This window comes from Mirounga angustirostris, unplaced genomic scaffold (assembly GCF_029215605.1).
Source record: "Mirounga angustirostris isolate CCGP_5_RB_7025 unplaced genomic scaffold, mMirAng1.0.hap1 SCAF_10, whole genome shotgun sequence".
Classification (NCBI taxonomy): domain Eukaryota; kingdom Metazoa; phylum Chordata; class Mammalia; order Carnivora; family Phocidae; genus Mirounga; species Mirounga angustirostris.
In genome coordinates this window covers 126,843,001-126,867,505 of record NW_026991718.1, presented here as the reverse complement: position 1 = coordinate 126,867,505, position 24,505 = coordinate 126,843,001, and the positions used below count along the sequence as shown (strand labels likewise).

The 24,505-nt window shown below is 51.2% G+C and overlaps 1 protein-coding gene across 2 annotated transcripts in view; it reads left to right on the top strand.

Moving 5' to 3' along the window:
- The first annotated feature begins 2,606 nt into the window (after positions 1 to 2,606).
- PTGIS (prostaglandin I2 synthase) overlaps positions 2,607 to 24,505 on the top strand; it is a 46,407-nt gene continuing 24,508 nt past the window's right edge. Inside the window, exons 1-4 of one of the 2 annotated variants that reach the window (XM_054510157.2) lie at positions 2,607 to 2,713; positions 15,635 to 15,758; positions 17,638 to 17,816; positions 20,455 to 20,595. In XM_054510157.2, coding sequence (XP_054366132.1) covers positions 2,622 to 2,713; positions 15,635 to 15,758; positions 17,638 to 17,816; positions 20,455 to 20,595 — 536 coding nt within the window. In that variant the 5' untranslated portion in view covers positions 2,607 to 2,621. Of the gene's footprint in view, positions 2,714 to 8,167; positions 8,352 to 15,634; positions 15,759 to 17,637; positions 17,817 to 20,454; positions 20,596 to 24,505 lie in introns of those variants that run through there. The other variant, XM_045885942.3, reaches the window with a different exon arrangement.

Sequence of the window (24,505 nt, the reverse complement as noted above, 5' to 3'; positions counted from 1 at the left end):
CTTCATGTCGGCCACTCTGGATCATTTTCCCTGGCACAGAATGTGAACTCCTATTGTGTAGATTCAAGCCTTCTTTCATTTGAAGTTTTCTTGAATTATATCCATAAGTGTCTGTTCTGTTCAATTATTTTATATTTCTTCTTTGTATGTTCCAATCATGCACATGTTGGCTCTCCGCTATATTGTCTCCTTTTCCTATCATTTATTTCTACCGCTTTCTCCCATGTCATTTTCTCTCCCTCTTTCCTTGTTTCTGTCATCTGTGTTCCTCACTCTATTTTCCACAAGGTCTGTTCCTCATGTTTCTTCCAAGTTGGTCTTACTTTCTGTGATTTTTTTTCCCTTCTAATTCTTTCCTGAGCTCTGCCGGCTCATCATCATTACCTTCTTCTGTGGACCATCTTCTTTCTGAGTTCTTCAATTATTTCTGCTTTATTGTTTTCCTTCATAGAGGTAATTGCTCAGTCAGTTTTTTTTTTTAAAGATTTTATTTATTTATTTGACACACAGAGAGATAGTGAGAGAGAGAGAGAGCACAAGCAGGGAGAGCGGCAGGCAGAGGGAGAGGGAGAAGCAGGCTTCCCGCTGAGCAGGGAGCCCGACGCAGGGCTCGATCCCAGGACCCTGGGATCATGACCTGAGCTGATGGCAGACGCTTAAATAACCGACTGAGCCACCCAGGCCCCTGCTTAGTCAGTTTTTATTCATGCCAAAATTATTTGGATGCAATTTTCATCCTCTCCGTGTTAACCTTTTCCATCTGTTGGTAGAGTTTAATGCTCTTTTCTGCAGAGTTTATTACAATATCTTTGTATTGAGGCTTCTGCATTTATTTTTTAATATTGGAAGGGCTTGCTTTTCCTGGGTCCCCTATTTGCTGATTGTTCCAGTGGGCGTGGGGAAGAAGGATAGTTGCTGGGCTTCCTAACTGAACGGTTCTCCCCTCTACCACCAGAGAGACAGACCACTTCCTGCAAATGTCTTCTCTCTGTAATTCTCTGTTCTACTCTGTTTTTCTGAACCAGACCAGATCCAAGAGGGCTTCTACTGACAACACGACTCACCCCGGGTCCTACACTCATTTTTATAAGTAAGGAGGATAGCTTTCTACCTCGGGGCAAGTGCTCATCCCTACAAAGTATTTTTGCTCTTCCTTTCTGAGATTTGCACCCCTGAGCCCATTCACTACACTGTGCGTGGCTTCTGCCCTATTTTAAAGCTGCTTTTGGAAAACTTCACATACACTATGAAGTTTATGGATTATATCCTTCTCCTGGTTTTGCTAAAAATGGAGTTTGTGAGGCTTTTTTTTTTTTTTTTTTAACTCTCCTTGATGCTTTGGTATAAGTTCAAGAAGGAGAAGGGGAAAATGTTGCCATATGCGGCCACTTTTCCTACCCCGATTATCTCGCTGGGTCCTCTTCAGCTACTCTGAGACATAACCAAACAGCGATGATTGCTGTCCCCATGTTTCCCCATGAGAAAGCAGAGGTTCTGGGAGGCTCTCAGTGTGCCGCAGGGTGGCAGGGTGGCAGCCTGTCTGCAGATTGGATCCACATGGGTCTCTTCTCTCCTTGTCCTCCCCATCAGACTCGTGCTCAGGCAGGACAGCGTGGAGTGGAGGAGATTGAGTTCTGGTGGTATCAGTTTTTCCACTCCGAAGTGCCAAGGCAGCTGATTGGGAGCCATGGGGCTGCCTGTACCCCCATCCAGGGGAAATCAAAGGAGGGGAGGCTTGCTGTAGCCCCTCTCCTCCAGCACCCTTCCCCTCTGGCAGATAGTGCAGAGAGCAGGATGAGACCCCTCTTGAACATCATATCCCAGCCTGGGAAGGGGCCTGAGAAAGCTGCACAGAAGGCTGCCCAGCTCAGCCTGCTTGTGTCCGGATAGCTGCCCCCAGCCTCTGGGCTCTTTGCCAACTACATTCCCTGCATAATCCTGGCTCTCCTGGGGGAGGATGGTGGAGGATAGCTTCATGGCAGCTGAAAACCTTGTTCATTAGAGAACCTCCAATCTCCTAACCCAGGGATGTGCCCCCATCATAGAGACAATCAGCAGCAAGGCCTAGATGTCAGAAAACAGGTCATTTCCTCCAGCCCTCCTCTGCCTCCGCTCCAGACATGTTTTTTCTACTCCTGTACGAAAATGACCAAATACGGAAGGTTTGCCTTCTTTCCTACTTCCTCTAAAATTCTCGATAAAGAGGCTTACACAGTGCTGGCAAAGAAATACTCGGCAAGTGTGTGCCGAAAGAATTACGCTATGTCCCTTTTATTAAGCGCTTACTGTATGTGCTAGACACACGATCTTCTTGAATCCTTCCATCCACCCTGGGAAGGAGGCCCTGTCATTATCCCCTTGTACAGATGAGAGAACCAAGATTTCAAGCATAAAAAGCAGCCTAAACTGTACATAACTCATATAAATGACATCTAGCCAAAATGGCACAGGAAAGTTCAGAGATAAGGCATGCATTAGTCAGTTTTTGCTGGTAACAAAAACCTCAGAATGTTCATGATTTAGAATAACAAATCTTCATTTTTTTCTTACTCATAGGTCTGCTGAGAAATCTCTGCTTCAGGCTTCAGGTTGAGTTCAGGTTTCTCCGTGTGTCATGACTAATGGCAGAAACCAAGGTCAATGGAAATATACAATTCCTCTCAAAATCTGTACTCAGAACTGGCACGCCCCATCACTTCTCCACCTCCCACTGGTAAGACCATGTCACACGCCTGAGTCCAGCATCACTGGTCAGGGAGATATTCTCTGCCCACAGTGGGAGGCACTGCAGGCATATGGTAAAGGCTGTGAATGTCTAATTCCAATACAGGGAAAGTGTAAGAACTGGACACCATGGTCTAATCTACCACAGGACAGTTCCAGGGTGGTTACTTAGCTGTGGGGCTTTGCCACGACTCTCCTCAGGGTCCAAGATGGCTGCCACAGCTCTGAACCAATCTCCGCCGGTCTCACCCACTTACCTACTACAGATGTGTGTTGATGGTGTGATCCACCTTCCTGGTTGTCCAGGACTGAGGGATTTCCTGGGATGTGGTGCTTTCAGAATGAAAACCGGGAAAGTCTGGACAAACTAGGGTGAGTCAGGTCACCTTATATGTGTAGAAGACTATTCCTGAACATTTCCGGGCAACTAGGGGTGACATGTGAGTGTGTGCCTTACGGAACTTTCTTAGAATGGCATTGCAGTCTACAACCACCGAATCTTCCTTCCTCCCTCCCTCCCGGCCTCCTCTAGCTCCCTCCTCGCTACCCCTCCCCCACCCGGCATTTTCCCCCAATAAATCTCTTGGATATTTCATCCCATATTGGCTGTCTCAGAGGACCTGGACTATCACCCCTTCCCATAACAGATTTGGATAAACTAAAAGAAAGAGAGAGGGCTTCCAGGCAGGTAAACAGCATGAATGAAGTTGTGGAGGTAGCAAAGCCCAGCGTGTGTTCACACCACATGGGGAAATTAGCCTGTCCTAAGAAGGCATCAAATCCCCATGCTATAGCCTAGCAAAAGAAGTGCTGTGTGACCTTGGGTATCTTACTGAGTCTCTCCGGGCCTTGCTTTCACCATTTGCAAACTGGGAATACGAACATTATTTACAGGGTCTTGTGGGGGATTAGACAAGTTAATATGAAAAAGTATTTTGAATGGCCTAACTTACCAACTAAAGTTAGAGCCATAACTACAAAAATATTTAAAACTGGCCTTCTCTGATGAGACTAGATTTTAGCTTTGAAGAAGGCAACACACAGGGGCGCCTGGGTGGCTCAGTTGGTTAAGTGACTGCTTTCGGCTCAGGTCATGATCCTGGATTCCCAGGATCGAGTCCCGCATCGGGCTCTCTGCTCAGCAGGGAGTCTGCTTCTCCCTCTGACCCTCTCCCCTCTCATGCTCTCTCTCTCTCTCAAATAAATGAATCTTTTAAAAAAAAAAAAGGCAACACACATAATATTTTCCTTTCTAAACGTAATGTGTTTGTGGTCTTTGGGATGCAGATATGAACAGGATCTGGTCCCTGGAAAAAAGCAGGAGTGTGGGAGGAAAACTGTCCTTTCCCAGCAGAGTCCCCCATTTTCTGGACTTGGGTCTTGACATTGTCCTCATGACCCTATTGCAGCCAGATAAGAGAGCGGAGGTTGGGCAGGATCAGAGAGTTGCCCATATGTCTTGTCTCTACTAGACAGTGGACATCTGGATGCAACAAGACTCCTACAGGGGAATGTGTAGATGCTTGTCACTGGGTGAGAGCCCCTGGGAGAGCTGGAAGGAAGAAGGAATTTCCTGAGACTCCACCTGACACGTGGGCTTCACTTCCCAGATGAAGATTTGGATGCCAGGATTGGAACCGTGCTGGGTGACTCCCTGCCATCACCACTACCAGCAACGTGCCCATTATACAGATGAAGTAGTTGAGGCTCAGCGAGATGAAGTGATTTGCTTAAGGTCCTGTGGCAAGCGAGTGGCCATGATGAGATTTGAACTTAGCTCTCAAGCCTTGTTTGTCCCAGCCCTTCTGCCACAGGCTGGAGGGGTGGCCCTTGAGGAACTTTTCCCTCATCTTCAGTCTTGAGGTCATACCAGCCCTCAGCAGGGCCCTGTCAGGCCTCATGGGTCAGGGGAGTTTGGAATCTCTGCTTCTTGCCTGAGCCTGGCTGTTCTGCAAGATGCCATAGCTGGAGAGTTAGGCCCCCTATGAAAAGGATACCCTATTAGCTTAATCAAGTTAGCAAGCCTGATCTGTAATACAAGTGAGAATAATAAGATGAAGTGACACTTTTGAAAGCTCACGTGGGCGGGTACTGTGAGAAGCGCTTTGGATGCATTCACCTCGCGGGGTCCTCACTATAGCCATGACCGGAAGGTTGTCTTAGCTAGAAATGTTTTTGGCTGCACGTAAGAGAAAATCTGACTCATTGTGTCTTCGGCAACACAGACATTTGATTAATTCTTTTTTTTTTTAAAGATTTTATTTATTTATTTGAGAGAGAGAATGAGAGAGAGCGAGCAGGAGAGGGGGGAGGGTCAGAGGGAGAAGCAGACTCCCTGCCGAGCGGGGAGCCCGATGCGGGACTCGATCCTGGGATTCCAGGATCATGACCTGAGCCGAAGGCAGTCGCTTAACCAACTGAGCCACCCAGGCACCCGACATTTGATTAATTCTTAAACAAAAGCCTGGAGACGGGGTTCCTGGGATGGTTATTCCTTAGCTCGGGTTTGGGGCTCCGCAATTTTTCTGGCCTCCCCTCATGACACCCTACCATCACATCCTCACACAATGGCCCCCAGAGAAGAGGAGGCAAATAGGGAGGAAAAAAAATCTCCCAGAAACCCCCAGCAGAGGTCCAGAAGGCACCCACATGGCCTCTCCGGGACCAATCCCTAGCAAAGAGGGATATCCCTGGTTGGCTCAGACCAATGGGCAGAAGGCGGGGCCACCTTCCTAAACATGTGCTCCATTCCTGAACAAAATCAGTTCCATTAACGAGGGTAGAGGCCCCAACACATCTCTTCTTGATGTGGGAGCAACTGGTCTCCTTCCTTGTGGGGGGGGCGGTTGTCCCTAGAATGAGCAGGAGGAGAGACATGCTATTTGGGAGTGATTTGGATTGGGGAGCTGCTGGTTTACACTCGTTGTAAACACTGGGATGTGCAGTGGAAGAGCTAACATTTATTGAGCACCTACTGTATACCAGGTCCCATGCTGGATGATTTCATTCTCTCATCATTTAATCCAGTCCTCACAATAGACCTGTGAGGAAGGAACGATTCTTCCCATTTTTCAGATGACAAAACTGAGTCCTAGCCCTGATCACATATATGGTGAGAGGCTGAACTGGAATAGTGCTGACAGCAGTTCACTTTCACTAACGCTGGCCTGTGTTTCCAGCATCCAAGGCGTGTCCCTTGGATTAGGTCATTTACTCAACCCCACTCTTGGGGGGGGGGGTAACCTTGCTCTTCGCCACTGACGAGGCACCGTGGCTCAGGGAGATGGAACAGACTGCTCAGTCACACAGCTTAGCGTTGGCCAAGCTGGGCTGTGAACCCTACTGCCAGAAGGCCGCCCCATCGTGCTCCCCAAATTTGGAGAAAACCCTACAGGCCTGTTCTGTGGCCTTTTTGGGATTGCTGGCTTTGTAGGCGGATAAGCTGGATAAATAAACAAGAGGTTCAGGAAACTCCTTTTGCCTCTTGGTGTTCTGAATCCAAAGGACACATGAGGGTCATCCAGCTGCACTGACAGCGAACATTAAACAGGCAAATAAATGAATCTTTAACATCACAGCAGGAATGTTAAGTACTGTCAAGAAAAACCCAAACAGGGGCGCCTGGGTGGCTCAGTTGGTTAAGTGACTGCCTTCGGCTCAGGTCATGATCCTGGAGTCCCGGGATCGAGTCCCGCATCGGGCTCCCTGCTCGGCAGGGAGTCTGCTTCTCCCTCTGACCCTCCTCCCTCTCATGCTGTCTCTCATTCTCTCTCTCTCAAATAAATAAATAAAATCTTTAAAAAAAACAACAACACCCCAAACAGGTTAAAGCAATAGAGAATGATGGCATGACCACTTTAGACCAGGTGGTCAGGGAGGGTTTCTTGGAGGAGCTGACGGTTGAACAGAGACTGAAGGATGAGGGATGTGATGGAAAGAGCCAGCTGTGCAAGTCTCTGAGCGATCGTTCTAGACAGAGAGAATATCAAGTGCAAAGGCCCTGAGGTAGAAGTGAGTTTGGCACATTTGGGGAAGGACAAGAGATGAGTGTGGCCGGAGCAGAGTTGGGGAGGCAGAGAGTGGGGGGCCATGAGGTTAGGGAGATAAAAGTGGGAGGGGGCAGATCATGCTGGTCCTTACAGGACCTTGTAAGGACTTGGAGCTGTGCTCTGAGTGAGGTGGAGCCACGGAGAGTTCTGAGCAGGATTCAGTTACAGGATCTGACTTGGATCTACCAGGATCCGTTTTTGGAGGGAGGGGGCTGAAGCCAGGAGACCAGGGAGGACTAACAGCTCCTCCACAGGGCTACTGAAGACCGAAAGGAAACCTGCCTAAAGGCACCCAGCAGGAGTGCCTGGGGGGGCTCAGTCCGATAAGCCTCCATTAAACCTCTGGCTCTTGGTTGCATCTCTGGCCGTGAACTCATGAGTCATGATCTCATCCGTGGTGAGATCAAACCCTGCGTCAAGAGATCACATTCAACAGGGAGTCTGCCTGGGATTCTCTCTCTCCCTCTGCCCACCCCCTACCCTCGAATTAATAAATAAATCTTAAAAAAAAAAAAAAGGCACCCAAGCAGTAAGAAACCGACACGGGAGTAGAATCAGACCTCCACTCACTGACTCACAACACTCACCTGTGCCAAGCACAGTAGTTTGCAACCTCTTTTCACTGACGAGCTCTCATTAATTTCTCACAACGACTTTGACCTGTCTGTTCCCAGACAAGGAACTGGCCTCAGAGAGGGTGTGAATGGGTGGAGGAGTCAGTGGCGAGCCTGGGTTCCTCCGAGCACCCAGGGGCGGTCTCTTGCACAGTCACAAGACCTGGAGGCTGGTACCCACCCTAGGCATCAGGTAATCTTGGCGATGGCCACCACATTCTGAGTCCCTACCGTGCTCCAGTACGGGTCTGGGTGCTTTGCACTCAGTCTCTAACAGCAGTGGAGGACCCGGGGACTCAGAGCTAAGCTGGAGCTGCTCTGGCAGCCCCATTCACTGTAGTGACTGAAGGGACTACACGGTGCTGTGCAATCCAGCCAACCCCACCTAGCCCAAACAGGATTAGAGAACTCCAGGTCCGGGGCGGGGGGTGGGGGACATGAGGAGACTGTAGGTAGAATGTGGGCCTCCCCCACCCCCCCACCACATCCCCCCACCCACCGTGTCCCCACATCACCCTCCCGTCCGCGTCCCCCCTTCCCTATCCCCATCACCCCTGGGTTTCTCCATAGTCCGTCTCCTCCTCCTCTTCCCCCTCCCCTCCTCCAAATACCCCCTCCCTCTCGGGACCCCCCGCCCCTTCCCAGCGTCACCCCTCCCGTCCCACCTCGTCCACCCCTCCGCTCCAGCCTGCATTTTCCGCGCCGCCGAGCTGGGGGAGGGGCTCCCTGAGGGCGCCCCGCCCCGCCCCTCCCCGGGGCCCCGGCGCCGTCGGCGGGCCAGCCCCCCCCCACAGCGGCCGGCCTGCGGGGAGGGAGGGCCGCCGGGCCGAGAGGCACCTGGGCGCCCCGGAGCCAGCCGCCGCCGCAGCGTCGCCCGCGCGCCCCCGGCCATGTCCTGGGCCCTGCTGCTCGGGCTGCTGGGCGCGCTGCTGGTGCTGCTGCTGCTGAGCCGTCGGCGCACGCGGTGAGTCCCCGGCCGCCCGCCGCGCCGCCCGCGCGAGCGCCGCCCGCGGGGGTCCCGAGCCGCGCCGGCCGTCGGGGCGAAGGGCTCCGGGGCCAGTTCCGCGGCCCCACCTCGCGGAGGGCGCCCGGCCGGGCCGCCGCGGCGGGAGGCTCCAAGTGAGGACGAGACGAGGGAAGTGGGGCGACGGCGTGGGGGACCCGGCCTATGGCTCCCGGCGCACGGCGCTCGGCCGGCACCTGCGAAGGGCCCTCTGGGGAGAGAGCCCGGGGTCTCCGGGTGGGGCGTGGGTGCGGGTGCGAGAAGCCGCCTCCTTCTCTTCAGCCTCCGCCTGGATCCAGCACCCCTCGAGCCAGTCCCCAGCCTCTGCCGGCTCTTGGGGGGCGGGGGGGGAGGGAACCTCGCTCTTCGCCCCATTGCACAGATGCACGAGTTGAGGCTGGGAAGGCAGAGGCCCTGAAGGATGCTCTCTTATCCGCTCTGGAACCACTTTCCAGGGGATCCCCCTTCGTCGACGAGGGGTTCGGTAGGCTCGGATCCAGAAAGGGGTCTCCCCTCCCCTGAGACCCCACAGCCTGGCAGGGCAGAACCGAGGCCAAACGTCTCAGCTTCCTCGTCCCAAAGGTTGTCCTGCTCTGCTATTTAGGAGATGTAAATCTCATGTATCTCAAATCAGGGACATGGCAGTAGGTCCTTCTTTTTATAAAACATTTAAAATATTAATTTGAATCGCACATGGAATAGCTCAGTACGTTTGACTTAAATATTTGTGCTGTTACAGATAAGACTGAAGCCCTTCCCTTCCCTTCCTGCAATTCCAAACTTCTTTTGTTGATCAAGGCTCCCTCATAGGGCTGCCTGAGAGCAAGCCTGGCGGGGAAATTTCCAGGTTTTTTTAAAAGTACGCTTTTTATTTTAGACTGGTTTTATATTTACGGAAAAGTTGCAGAGGTTGTACAAAGAGTTCCCAAATACCCCTCGTCCAGTTTCTGCCGTTGTTAACACTTTACACTATTGTGGTAGGTTCGTCAAAACTTAAAACCAACACTGGTCTGTTAAGATCAACCAAACTCCAGACTTAATTTGAACTTCGTCAGTTTTTCTATCATGTCCTCCAGGATCCAATTCAGGGTACCACACTGCCTTTAGTTATCATACCTCCTCCATGAGGCTGTAGATAATACAGGGCATGAAAGGAGAGTGTCTAAAAATTCCAGAACGTTTCTGGGAACTTTTTATTTTTAAACAATATATGTTAATTTTCCAAACAATAAGCTCATGATATTTGTCTTCAACCTCTGGACACCTTTTCAGGTTAGATTTAAAACTATGTATTCATTCATTTGCCTGAAAAAAAAATGAGACAAAGAAAAAGGCCACACATAAGTTTTTCTATGAGAAATGAATTATTCTTCGGATGTGGTCAGGCTTTTTGGAAACTCAGTCTGGAAATGTTTTCAGACTGTGCATTTGCTTTTTTCACTCCAGATTTTAGTTTTGATATCCGTCCGTGTTGCTATATGGGGATCTGATTCATTCTTTTGATCGTCTGTGTAGTATTCCGTAGTATGAATAAATGGAAGGTTTTGTTTTTTCCTTTTTATTCCTGTCCCAGTTGATGGACTCTTAGGTTGTCTCCAGCGGTTTTGCTGTTTGGGACAAAGTGCTATGGTCTTCCTATGAGACCCGCTGCTACCCACTCTGGGGTAGACTGGGCAGCCATGAACTACATGGATTCTGGGAGGCAGGGTCCCTGGATGCTCAGCATATGGAAATTCTCAGCCTCTAGGAATAAGAACAACCTGAGCAACCTCTCTCTGCCTTAGTTTCCCATTCTTTAAAATGGGGATGATGATGGGAATAGGAGAGAGTGGAATTGCGGGGTTGGAAAAAAAATGCCAGTTAAACATATGGCAAATTCTTGCTATAGCCAGGAGAGCGAATTTATCTTTGAGGGTGGGTTGTTGATTTTTATACCTGGTGGCTTAGGAGGGTCAGCAAGTGGGTACTGGGGAGAAGTGTGGGTATAGGGGTCACTGACAGCTCAGGGGCAGCTGGGTGGGCCCTGGGGAGATCCCACGGGGACCCCAATTTAGGCACCAATCTCATTTCCTCCTCCCAACTCAGCAGGGGCCACTCTTGTTCCTTCCATTTTACGGAGGAGGAAACTGAGGCTCAGAGAGGCTAAGCAACTTGTGCAGGGTCTGCCTGGATTACAAATCTGGGCTGTAAGAATTTTTAATTCCCAGGAAAAACGAATTTCCTTGCTTCCCACACAGTTTATTTGTAATCTGAACACTCGAAAGTCTTAGAACCACATGATGTTAAGATAGTAAGATGTGGCTGTAACCACAAAGTTCCTAAGGAAGGACAAATAATCAAGTGTTGGAAAAGAGGTGGAGGATGCTGATGCTGTGTAGACAGTGAGCCAATCTGAGTCAAACAAGGAAGGCCCCACACCTTCCCTTCTGCTCACTGACCCTCGAGGTACTGTTCATCACTCCGTTTTACAGCTGAGACCTACAAGGGCTAGGTGACCTCCTCAGGGCCACACAGAAATTATATTCCGCATCTAGCCGGTTCCAAAATTCATGCTTTTCTCAGTAAAAAGCAAAAAGAAAAGAAAACTACTTGAGTCAATTGGCAGCTGTCTTTACCTCTAGCTTTTTTTAAGTTAAAATTTGTAATTATGAAAAATTTCAACTACGCAGAAAAATAAGAATAGTGTAAGAACCCCCATGTATGGATCCCCTTTTGATTTGACAGCATTTTTACAAAAAATTACAGATGTTACAATATCTCTGCAGGAAATATTTCAGAATGCGTGTCAAAAACAACCACGGTTCTATTATTTTGCCTGAGAATATAAAATTCCTTTTTTTTTTTTTTAAAGATTTTATTTATTTATTTGACAGAGACCCAGCGAGAGAGGGAACACAAGCAGGGGGAGTGGGAGAGGGAGAAGCAGGCTTCCCGCTGAGTAGGGAGCCCGATGCGGGGCATGATCCCTGGGATCATGACCTGAGCCAAAGGCAGACGCTTAACGACTGAGCCACTCAGGCACCCTAAAAATTCTTAATATCATCTAGTCTCCAGTCCAAATTTCTGCAGTTACAGCAAGGATTTTTAAACCCAGCTCGGTAACTGTGACTGTCTTCTGGGAGAGGTTGTGAGCCAAAATCAGGAGGCCTTGGGTTGTGAATTAGGAGTCTGATTTCTGTGCCCATTGGGGCTCATGACCTACATGTGGGTGTCAGAAACATTCTTCCTGCTTTCCTTTTGGGCCTTGGTTTCTCCATCTGTACCCTGAGATGGCTCATGGAGCTGGTCTCCTGTGATGTGGGCGGAGGACATCTCTCTTCCTTTTTTGGGCTTGTGTGTCTGCTACTCTAGGAGCATTTGGAAGAGGTCTCCAGGTGGGAGGCCCCTGTTCCAGGGCACCAGAGGCCACCGTGGCATCAGGTGAAGGTTCCTGGTGGCCCAAGGACTGATCTGGGCCCTTGAGGGATACAAAATTTCCAGGCACAATTAGATCTATCTCATTCCAACATGCACTGCCAAATGGTGGTCCACGGCCGGATTCAGCACAAATGAAGGGCTGCTGTGTGCCACACGGTGCAAGAGGAGAAAATTGGGGGCGGGGGGTTCCACCCATAAAACTCCACACTTCCAGCTTCTCGTGAAAGATGGGACAATGGAGCAGCACCTGTGGGGGACTCAGTAGAAGAGCCTTCTCTCAGCCTGGCCACAGTCCCCACCGCTCCTTGTTGCCTCCCTGATGTGCATCTGTTCTATCTACTGTCCTTGCTCTGACTGTTCTTCATTATGTTGAGAATTCTCTGAACCTTTGGTGTCGGTTACAAAAACAGGAAAACAAAAACCAGAGCAAAATGGCCACATGCTTTCTCTACACAGTGGGAGGCGAGGGGCAGGGGGTGGGAAGCCAGAGAGTGTTAATGGCAGACAGCTTGTGGGTGGGCCCTGGGAAAGGATGGGTCTAGCACTTTAAATGGAAGCTCAGGTTGCTGAAACAAGCCTCCCTGTTGTCCCCCCATGAAATCCTCCCAGAGCCCAAGGCTCTGAATTGAGGTGAAACTACTGGATAGAGAGGCAGTCCACCAAGATAGCACAGCTAAATGATGCAGCCTCTGCCCTGGGCAATCCAGAGTCCCTTAACCCCCTCAGCAACTCTGGGGGGCAGGTGCTGCTCCTTGAGCACCAACTGTATACATGAATCATTCGTCTGACATGTATTTATTAAACACCTACTCGTGCCAGGCACTGTTGTAAGTGTCGGGGTCAACAACAGGTGCCTACATTCATGGAACTTCCATCCCCTGTAGGTGTGCTATTTCAGGACAAAAAGGGGGGGTGATACCCATCCTTAACTCCCTCCCCCGATTTGCAGCGCGTTGAGTGGGAGAGAGACGGGACAGGTGGTGAAGGTGGCAATGGAGTCTGTGAGTGAGGCGTGGGCAGTTTGGGGAGGAACCCATGTGATGGGAATTAAAACTCTGGGGGGGCGGGGATCAGAAAAGGTGTCCTGGAATCTGAAACAGGAAGGGCAGGCTGTTGTGGGCAGGAGCTGGGGATGAGAGGGTCCAGCCCTCCCCTCCTCCTCCCCCGGGCCTGGCAGTGCCTCAAAACAGTGAGAGTGTCAGCGGGTGAGGCTTGAGACCGCAGACCCCAAAATAGAGCCTCCTTCATCCCCGCTGGCTGACGGCTGAGTCACCCTGGAATGTGGCCTGGGCCCGAGCTGGATCCAGGACCCAGCCTCCAGGAGCCAGCGCGACCACATCAGCAGTCAGACGCCTGGGCTCCCAGCTTCCTGCCTTTGTCTGAGCCTCCTTGGGACTTTTCTGGGGAACGATGAAAGCTGCCAGAAATAACACCTGGCTCATTGGGGAGTTCTGGCAGCAACCTGGACAAAGAGCAAGGAAAGGAAGCTCTAGTCCTGCCCATACCGCCAAAGGTGTCTTAGGGGGGGAAAGCCCCCTGTCCTGGAAGCCGGGGGGTCGGATGCTGACGTTGCCTCCGCTTCCATTGTTGCTCCCCTGGATGATCACGGTGGTCTCTGTGTTGGGGCTTTTCAAAAGCACAACTACATCACTTCCCAGCTCCCACTTCCAACCCTCCAGGGGCTCCCCCTGGCACCCCGTGTGGAAGCCTGACCCTGGCCACGGGTCATGTCCTGCCTCTCACCCCCACACTCTCCACTCCGGCTATGCTGGCTCCTGCTGTCTTGAAAGCCTCGAAGGCATGCTCCTGCCCCAGGGCCTCTGCACTTGCTGTTCCCACTGCCTGAAATCCTCTTCTCCCCCCTCTTCCATTGCACTCCCTTCTCATCCTGCTGGTTTTTGCTCACGTGGCGCCTCCGTGGGGAGGCCTTCATGGACTCCTTCTCTAAACCAGCCCCCCTCACTCTGTCCCGTCACCCTTCTTTTTTCTTTACTGACCTATAGTTTGCATACTCTAACATTCCCCCTTTTAAAGTATCCAGCTCAGTGGGTTTTAGAATAGTCACAGGTTTGTGCCACCATCACCACTGCTTAACTTCAGGATATTTTCTGTCATCCCCCAAAGAAATTCCATCCCCGTTAGCACTCACTCTGCGTTCTCCCCTCCCCTCAGCCTCTGGCAACCACTAATCTACTTTCCATCTCTATGGAGGTGCCTTTTCTGGACATTCCAAAGAAATAGATCACACAATATGTGACCTTCGGTGTCTGGCTCCTTTTACTTAACATGGTTCTGAGGTTATCCGCACTGTAGCGTGAATCATTACTTCATTCCTCTTTGTGGCTGAAGAACGGTCCATGCCTTGGGCATACAGTATTTGGTCTGTCCATTCGTCAGTCGATGGACACTTGGTTGGCTCCATCTTTTGGCCACTATGAATGATGCCACCATGAACAATAGTGTACAGGTTTGTACATGAGCTTATGTTTTCAGCTCTTTGGGCTGTATTGCTGGGTCGTAAAGTAACTCTGTTTAACCTTTCAAGGAACTGCCAGGCTAGTTTCCAAAACAGCTGCACCATTTTACTTTCCCACCAGAAATACAGGAGGATTTCTGTTTCTCCACATCCTTGCCAGCGGTTACTTTCCTGGGTTTGTTTTTTGGTTTTTTTTTTAGATGATAGCCATCTTGGTGTGAAGTGGTACCACCCTGTGGTTTTGATTTGCGTTTCCCCAGTGCCTCAGGATGTTGATGGCCATTTGTACCTCTTCTTTAGGGGACTGTCCATTCAAATCCTTTGTGTATTTTAAAATTGGGTTGTCTTTTTTCTTTTTTTTTAAGAGAGAGCGAGAGTGAGCAGGGGGAGGGGCAGAGGGAAAGGGAGAGAGAGAATCCCAAGCAGGCTCCACACCCAGCATGGAGCCTGAAGTGGGGTTCAATCTCGTGACCCTGAGATCTATGGCCCTGAGATCACAACGTGAGCCAAAATCAAGAGTGGGATGCTTAACTGACTGAGCCACCCAGGGACCCCTGGGTTATTTGTCTTTTACAGCTCCTTTATCTTCTTTATCACACTTCCCACTCCCTGAAATGATTTTGCTTTTTGGGGGGTTTTGTCTGCCTCCCCCTATGAGTATGGAAGCCCTGTGAAGTCAGGCACCTCGCCTCTCCTGTTCACTGCTGTATCTCCAGCACACAGAGCAGTGCCTGCTTCCTAGTTAATATTTGGTGAGCGAGTGCGGAGAACTCCACTGCTGCTTCCTTCCTTGTACTACTGAGTTCTAGAAAGCTCTCCCACCCACAAGGACTCCCTAACATGTACCAACACCAGCTTCTGCTCTTGGCCTCCTGTAATCCATCTTCTACTCAGCAGCCAAAAGGATCCTGTAAAAAAAAAAAAACCTAAGTCAAATCATGTCCCTGTGCTACTCGAAACTCTCCCCTGGCTCCCACCTTACTCAGGGGAGAGGCTAACGTCCTCACAGCTGCCTCCAAGGCCCTGCATGGTCTGGCATCCATTACCAGTCTGGCCTCAGCTTCTGCTGTTTCTCCTTGCTCCCTCCAATCCAGCCACACTGGCCTCCTTACTGTTCTAGGAACACACCAGGCATGATGCAGCCTCAGGGCCTTTGCGCTGTTCCTTCTGCCTGGAAGGCTCTTCTTCCAGATATCTATGTGGCTCCTTCCCTCACCACCTTCAGGTCTTTCTCAAATATCTCGGGGAAGCCTGCTCTATCCTCTCTACTTAAAAATTACACCCTATGCCCTACACTTTTTGTCTTCTTCCCTGCTTAATCAAATGGTGATGAGTACTGTGGCTTCTCTAGGCGACCTGGCGAGCCTCCCCTGGACTTGGGCAGTATCCCCTGGTTGGGCCATGCCTTGGAGTTTGGAAAAGATGCGGCCAGCTTCCTCACTAGGATGAAGAAGAAGCATGGTGATATCTTTACTGTAAGTGTGTCCTGTGCCTCTAGGGAGGGAAGGGGATGAGCAGCTGGGCCGGTCATACCTGGTGTTCACAGATTCCTTCTACATCCTTCTTTTAGTTTATATACTAACCCACCCATCCAGTGGCCCAACCAACTTTCTATCCATTTTTCCATCCAGCTGTACAGCCAGCACTTAATCAACATCCATCCCTTCATTATCCCTTTAGCATCTTCCCAACATCAAGTCATTCAATGTCTGTCCAGTTCTTGTATGTCCATCCAACCAACCTCTATCCATCCATTCAACTTCCATCTACCCAACATCCATCCATCCAACATTTATCCTTCTGCCTGTCTACTCAATATATAAGCAGCATCCTTCCATCCTAATATCCACTGAACACACATTCATACATTCCATTTTCATCAAAATTCTATCCACTCATCCATCATTCCATATATCTATCCAACATCTGTCCATCCATCCATTTATCCATCATCCAACCCTTTGTCTACTCATATTTATCCAGCATCCTTCCATTCATGTACTTAACATCTATCCAGTTTTTACCCATATATTCAATATCTTTTTTTTAAATTAGCCTCCCTACCCGTGTGGAGACCGGTGCGGGGCTTGAACTCACGACTGTGAGATCAAGACCTGAGCTGAGATCAAGAGTCGGGCAGTTAACTGACTGAACTCCCATATGTTCAGTTTCTACCAATTTCCATTTATCTACCCATCTTTCCATCCTTCTGCCACTATGCACCTAACATCCAGTTACCTATCCATTCAGTATCCAATATCTGTCCACTCTATATGCATCTATTTATATCTCCATCCATCCATCCATCCCTTCAACATCCAAACAACCACCACATCCATCCGCCTTCCATGTGTCCTTTCAAGTTCCGCCCATGCAACATTCATCCTTCAATCCTTTTACCCAGTACCCACTGAGCATCCTGCCATCATGTACCCAATATTCATCCATACTTTTAGTTTCCAACTAACCTTTAGCTACTCGTCCATTCATCTTTCCATCCAACATACATTCACTGATGATATCCTTCTGTTTACCCACCCATCTAACAGTCTGTTCAGTAGCATTTTTTTCTTGGATATTGGCCTGTATTTTAAAGATTTATTTATTTTAGAAGGTAGGGGTGGGATAGAGGGAGAGGGAGAGAGGGAATCAGCACGGAGCCCGATGTGGGGCTCGATCTCACGACCCTGAGATCATGCCCTAATGGCCTGTATTTTATAAGAGAGTTTGATTAATGTGACTCCCAGATCACACTTTGGGGCCAAGGCAGTGCGTGGTTAGGATTGTGTGACCCCCCCCAACAGACATTTGAGGGAAGATGCCCTTTCCTTTACTAATTGCAGGCTTACAGCTCTCCACTGCTGTTTCCTTCCTTCTTGGGCAGCAGGTTACATTCAGAGCTCAGGCTCCCTCAGAAGCAGGTATTGCTGGTACAGCTGCTAGCATTAACCCAACAGTGTCCGTCCATCCATCCGTCCGTCCGTCCGTCCGCCCACCCGTGATGCACACAACATGCACCTGCTGCCTTCTGTGGGCAGACTCTCTCCTGGATGCCGGCGAGAAGGCAGTGATCAAGATAATAATGGGAGGTGGTTGAGAGCACAGCCTTCGGCGCAGAAAAGCAAACGCCAGTCCTCACTCTGCCGCGTCTCCGCTGCGTGATCTCGGGCACATTACGTGCCTTCTCTAAGCCTCCGTTTGCGGCCATAAACGGTCCCTCCCTCGTAGGGTCATCATGATGGGTGGCTGAGAGAACATTGTCTGTGAAGTGTCTGGCACAGGGTGGGCCCCCGACCCCCGAGAGCTGTCATTTGTAGCAGCTCTCCTCACTCCATCCCTGCTGACTTCCCGCAGGTGCTGGTGGGCGGCAGGTATGTCACCGTGCTCCTGGACCCGCACTCCTATGACGCGGTGGTGTGGGAGCCTCGCACCAAGCTGGACTTCCACGCCTATGCTGTCTTCCTCATGGAGAGGATTTTTGATGTGCAGCTCCCACATTACAGCCCCAGTGATGAAAAGGCCAAGATGAAACTGTGAGTGGCTGGAGACGGTGCCTGAGGGTGGCCAGGGAGGGGCCAAAAGAATTGGGCTGAAGAAAGGTTCCTCTCACCTTTATTCCTTTTAGGAGGCAGGTCTGATTTCAGTAGGAGGAGACTGGGGCTTGGGTCAGCCAGACCTGGATTCAAATCCCAGCCCTACCACTTCCTAGCTGTGTGACTTTGGGCAAGTCCCTTGCCCTCTCTGAGCCTCTGTTTCCTCATCTGTAAAAGGAAAGGAAGTGGGTGGGGGGGTTAATATTTTTGAGTCCATATTCTGTGATCTCATTAGTTTTCCCAGTGATGCTGGAGGGTAAGCTACTCACAGCTCTGCTTTATGGCTGAGGATACTGGGACCCAGAGAAGAGCAGTGACTTGCCCTAGGTCACACAGCAAGGAAGTTAGCAGGTCCTGAAACATAAGGAGGAATTATATCAACAAGAGGATATGTGAGCACATTTATTCTGCAATCATTACGTCTGTAAATATCTGAGGACCTACTATACGCTAGTCACCGTCTAGATGCCGGGGGTGCAGAATGATGCCAGTCACTATTTCAAGACACCTACCATATGCCGGGGATTTGATAGAAATACTTTGCTATCTGTGCTGTTGCCTCAAAAGTGTAGGTACTTTTATCCCTATTTTACAGTTGAGGAAACAGACTCAGGGAAGTGGAGTGAGTTACCCACGGTCCACCATTAGTAGATGGCACCCCTGAGATTTGAACCCAGGTCTGCAAACTCCACAGCCTAGTCTCCTCCAGCTGATGTACTGAGGAAATAAGACTCTGGGTCTGCTCCTGGAGTTCATGCAGTCTGATGGTAATTCTTAGTGGTCCGTCTCCAGGAAGGGTAACCTCCCGGGGCTAGGAAAAGCATCTAGAAGACTGGGTTTTGGGCGCCTGGGTGGCTCAGTTGGTTAAGCGACTGCCTTCGGCTCAGGTCATGATCCCGGAGTCCCGGGATCGAGTCCCGCATCGGGCTCCCTGCTCAGCGGGGAGTCTGCTTCTCCCTCTGACCCTCCTCCCTCTCATGCTGTCTCTCATTCTCTCTCTCGCAAATAAATAAAATCTTAAAAAAAAAAAACTATTAGAAGACTGGGTTTTGCAGGGCTGCTAAAGCTGAGGAAAGGCCAGAGTATGAGGTGAACATCAATGAGAGACAACGCCCAATCTGACCTTGGCTTTGTGGGGTCACCTCTAGGAATATTTCTGAGCCCGAGTGTCCTGGGTCCTGGCATTCTAGGGGGACCATCAGGTCCCATTAGCAATAAGAATCCCCAGGTCACTGCATTCTGCCCCCCATACCCAGGGAGGACTCCACTTTCCTCCAGTGTCTGCCCTAAGAGTTCCTGGGAATTTCCCATCAGCCAGTATGTGGTCTTCTGGGCATGGCTCCCACATCTGTTAAGGGCTGCTGTCTCCATCGAGGACTAGTGCTTGGAGTGGGGTCTGGGGAACCGCTGGATCAGGGTCAATCGCTACACCAGGTCCCATTTATTGAGCACTTACAATGTGCCAGGCCCTGCGATAAGCCCTTTTACTTACCCATTATCTCACGTGGGTCATGTCTGTTTGTTTCCCCAACAACGTTTCAACTTGAACATCCAAGAGCTTATATTTCCTGGGAGTTCGTGGAACCCTTCTGGAGGCTTTCCCCTCTTGAGTTATCCTAGAACCGGGTGGTTTTCTCCCTCTACAGGGGTCCATCCTGTTTCCAAACAGCAGGTGGGGCCAGAGAGCTGGGTCGGCAGGCTAGCACTGTTCTCGGGGCTGCCGCGAGGTGTCGCTGTTGGACGTTGGTTCCGCTGTGGCGCGGGGACACCGTGTGCTTGCTGCCGCGGGGCCTTTCCTGGTCTAGATCCCTGCACGTGCTCCAAAGTGGCCTTCACCTCAGATGCAAGATCCCACCTTTGTGGGCTTCCAGTCACATGCTCAGTCATGGCTCAGCGTCGACTCTGTATTGTGGAGGCTCGGTATGGAGGGACTTCCGCTTCAGCCGCACGCACTGCCAGACTCCTAGGCACACGCAGTGACACCAGGTCGCCAGCCCAGACGACCTCATTCCTCATGTCGCCTTCACTCAGGGTCACGTCTTAGCGGTCCTTGGTCGGGGGATGCTTTATCCAAACAGGTGTCCCTAACTTTGGGTCTCAAGGACAAAGAGTTGGCTTGCTAGTTCTCTCTCTTCCAGAAGTGTGTGGGTTCCTTATCCGAGCTTGCGTGTCCCGAGGAGGGACAGACTGTCACGGTTGGGGGTTCAGACTCTGGGGTTGGGCGGACCAGGGTTTCAATCCCAGCTGCATCGCTTACTGGCTGTGTGACCTTGGGAAAGTCACGTTCTTCCCTGTCCCTGAGTTTCTCTGCCGCTAAAATGGGTGGCATATTGTAACTGTGATCCCTAGAGTTGTCAAAGGATGAAATGAGATCATGGTGCTTGGCACAATAAAGAGCAACTGCCGTTGTCACTGATGATGGTAGTAACGATAATAATATTACCGAGTTTAGGCCAGTTGTCCGCAGGCCCCCATTGGCAACGGGGAACCGGAGCCCTGGGAGGTTTAGGGATGGCGGGCGCCTGTGTGCATGTGTTTCCCTTTGGAGGCTGTACCCTTACTTTGTTCCCTGCCCTAGGACCCTCCACAGGGACCTCCAGGCACTCACGGACGCCATGTATACCAACCTCCGCACCGTCCTGCTGGGCGACACCACAGAAGAGGCCGGTGGCTGGCGTGAGATGGGTCTCCTCGATTTCTCCTACAGCTGCCTGCTCAGGTGAGCCAGGGTGGCTCCCCCTCTCAGGGGTGGCGCCCAGCTCTCCAGACCTGGGTCAGCCGCTAACAGTGGCCACGGGAACCACGAAGACTTTGTGGGTGGGGCAACAGTTTGGGACACGCAAAGCAAAGACTACAAATGACCTGTTGTATCTGGGACCCAGGTGTTCGCCTGGCTCAGGCTGAGTTGTAAAGGAGGCATGGATCAGGGAGGTGGGCCTTGCCAGGTGTCCAGAGATGGGGTAGCAGAACGAGGTTTTAGAGACCGTCTTGTCCTGTGGCTTCCAAGCCTTGGACTTCACAGACCAGGAAAGCACAATGTTTGGGAGACCAACCCAGGACTTGAACTTTTTATCAGATCTTGTAAACTTAGATTACAAACTGCGCCACCCAGTGTCCCTTCCTTCGGCAGCGGCAGACACGATTCCAAGCACCGGGCACACAGCAGGGGAAAGACAATGACCCGAAACTCACAGAGCTAACACGAGTCGGAGAGACCGATCATAAGCCAATAAATAAAGATGGATATGTCTGAGAGTGGCAAATATGGCAGCAGAGATCAGCAGATGGGGCAACAGTGCCTACGGGGCTCTTCTAACCAGACTGAAAAGGAGGGCTTCCCCAAGGGTCTGGCCTCAGACTTGGGGGCTGGCTACAGATGTCCCCCATGCCGAGACTGTAGACATAGGAGCCTGCAGGGGCAGAGTGGCGGAGGTAGGAGGACGCGTGACCAGAGGACCACTGTGGCTGAGCCTAGCGAGCCGAGGCGGTGGGGTTAAGATGAGGTCAGAGCACTTGGCTTTCGGAAACCGGGTCTCACAGAGCCTCAAGGCCGGGAAAGGCTTTGGAATTTATTCTAAGTAAGATGAGTGACACTGGGGGTTTGGGCAGAGGCGTGACAGGATTGGGCTTGGGGTTTAAAGCTGTCTTTGGCTGCGGACAGAGACTAACCTTGGCGGGGGGCTTGTTAGGAGGCTGTTGACGTAGCCCAGGTGAGAGAACAGGAGCCTGGACCCGGAGGTGACCGGGAGATGGCAACAAAGGGGTAGCTCTGGGGGCGGAGTTGGCAGGACATGCTGAGGATTTGATGGGGCGGGGTGGGCAGCATGGGCACAGTGGGATGGGAAAGAGCAAGAAGGACAGCCGCGGATCTCTGGTGGTGCCGTTAACTGGCCAGCATTTCAGAAACCAAAGGCCATTTCAACTGCTTCACAAAAGCTAGAGACAGAGTTTCAGAATAAAGGACAGGCATTCGCTGACACAGATGGGCACACAGGTACATTTATGACACCTACATATGTGCTCACATGTAGGCTTAATGTGCGTTAACACTTCTCACCCTCGCAACAGCTCCACGAGACTGGAACTTTACAAACCCCATTTGACAGATGAAGAAACTGAGGCCCGGAGAGCCTAAGGCATTTGCCCAGAGTCGCATCATTTGGGGTCATGGCGGGGCTGCCTGTAGAGCCTACACTTTTTTTTTTTTAATAAAGATTTTATTTAGGGGGGCCTGGGTGGCTCAGTCGTTAAGCGTCTGTCTTCAGCTCAGGTCATGATCCCTGGGTCCTGGGATCGAGCCCCACATTGGGCTCCCTGCTCAGCGGGAAGCCTGCTTCTCCCTCTCCCACTCTCCCTGCTTGTGTTCCCTCTCTCGCCGTGTCTCTCTCTGTCAAATAAATAAATAAATAAAATCTTAAAAAAAAAAGATTTATTGATCGATTTGAGAGACAGGGAGCGTGAGCAAGCGGGGGGAAAGTCAGAGGGAGAGAAAGAATCTCAAGCCAACTCCACGCTCAGCGTGGAGCCCGACATGAGGCTCGATCCCACGACCCCGAGATCATGACGAGATGAAATCAAGAGTCAGTCACCCAGCCACTGAGCCACCCAGGTGGCCCTGCAGAGCCTGCACTTTCAAGCACACCTTTGCTGTGTAAGTGGTCCGCATTTTTCTCCTGTCACCCTGGAGTGGTGCAAACACCATCAGGGCTGTAATTCATCTGGGTGATGCTGGTCCACTCCACCCCGTCATTGTGGGATCGGGGAGACTGAGGTCCAGAGAGAAGCAGCTAAAACCACACAGCAAGTTCATAGCAGGGCATCTCCCATGTCCCCTGGCTCCTGTCACCCTATGTCCTTGTGTGAGAAAAAGAAGTCAGGGAGGAGGCTGTGGCATTGGGAGGGAGTGGGGATGATGTGGTGGCAGCCGGGTCCGTTTACGCCCTTGGTAACAGCCACGTGTGTATGTGGGGGTGGGGAGGGTCACGTGTAAATGGATCCCTGTGTCTTCAGGATCTGAGGCCTGGGATGGAGCTTCTGTTTCCTGGCCTGGTGGACTTGGCCTTTTTAGTGCCATCTGCAGCCCCTGAGATAGGAAGGGAATGAGTGAGTTGGATGACAGGAGGTGCAGGCTCGTGTGTCCCCGAACCATGAGATGCCACCACTTACACCTTCCAACCCGTCCTACGGCACTCCTGCCTCACTCACAGTCCCATCAAAGTTCTAACCCTGGCTACAGGATCCTGCCTCATCAGCCCCAGCCCAGCACATTCCTGCCCCAAGGCCTTTGCACTTTCTGTTCCCTTGCCTGAGAATGCTGTTCCCTGCATGTCTGCATGGGTCTTGCCTCACTTCATTCACCTGTCAAGTGATAACCTCCTCAGAGAGGCTCTCCTGACACCCCAGTTAATAGGACAGCCCCCTCTCTTTACCCAGCTCCATGCCAGCTTATTTTTCTTCCTGGCTCCTAGCACCACCTACAGGTCATGTGTGTTTACGCACCATGATTTATTCTGTCTTCCGCCCTGTCCTGTGTCACTTTGATGTGCAGGTGCCACGGAAAGGACCCTCACTTCCACAGTGGGAAACCTCATGGCCTTCTTGGGTTTTATATGGTTTATTTTTCATTGCTTATTTTTCATAGAAATATATATATATACACACACACACACAGGGAAATGGTTCTCTGCCTTAAGGAAAACACTGATGCAAATGGGACCAGCGACCACAGGGCTGGCTGACCCAGCTTGTTCCTGGATAAGGGGGGCAGCTGTGACTCCCTGGCTGCCCAGGGTTACCAGGTGGGACTGCAGGCTCGGGGGGCAGGGGGGAGATTCCTTTTTCAAGATGAGATGAGGGGGCATCCAGATTTTGTGTGGTTTTCCCAGTTGTTCAGTTTGTTCATAGGAAAACTCTCTTCACCAAACCAAACACGTTGGTGGACTGAATCCAGTTTGTGAGTTGCACCTTTACAACTCTGCCGTAAGGAAACTGGGGGCACTGGTATGGAGAACAGGGCCCCAGGGCCTCATGTGACTGGAGGGGCAGGGGGACAAGGACGATGCAGAGGCTCAGGTATGGCCCTGGGAGGGTCCGCTGTTTGGAGGGAAGAGTTGCTGCCTTATGCAGTGGGATGGGCAGGTCGTGAGCTCTCCGTCTCTGTGGGGCATGGAAGCCAGGCCAGATGAGGGTAAGGGATGCAGGGGAAAGGGGGCATAGTAGTAGTCTGGGTGACCGAGCTCGAAATCATGATGACCCTGTAGTTTCTCCCAAGATCAGTGTTCTCAGGATCAAATTCTAATCATCCATCCACCCACCCTCCCTCTCTCCCGTCCCTCCATCCATCCATCCATCCACCCACCCACCCACCCATGCACCCATCTATCCACACACCCTCCAATCCCTCCGCCTATCCCTCCATCGAACATTGATTGAAGATCTGCTGGAGCCTGCACTGCACAGATGAGGGACAGAGTGGAACTAGACAGGCCTCTCTTGGCCCCCACCCTCCCTCATTCCAGCTTCCACCCTCTCCTTGGGAAAGTCCCTCTCCTGGGAGATCCAGGGACGAGGAGAAGCTGATGGGGGACAGGTCAGGGCTCCCGTGGCCTCTCTGCAGAGGTCCAGCCCCT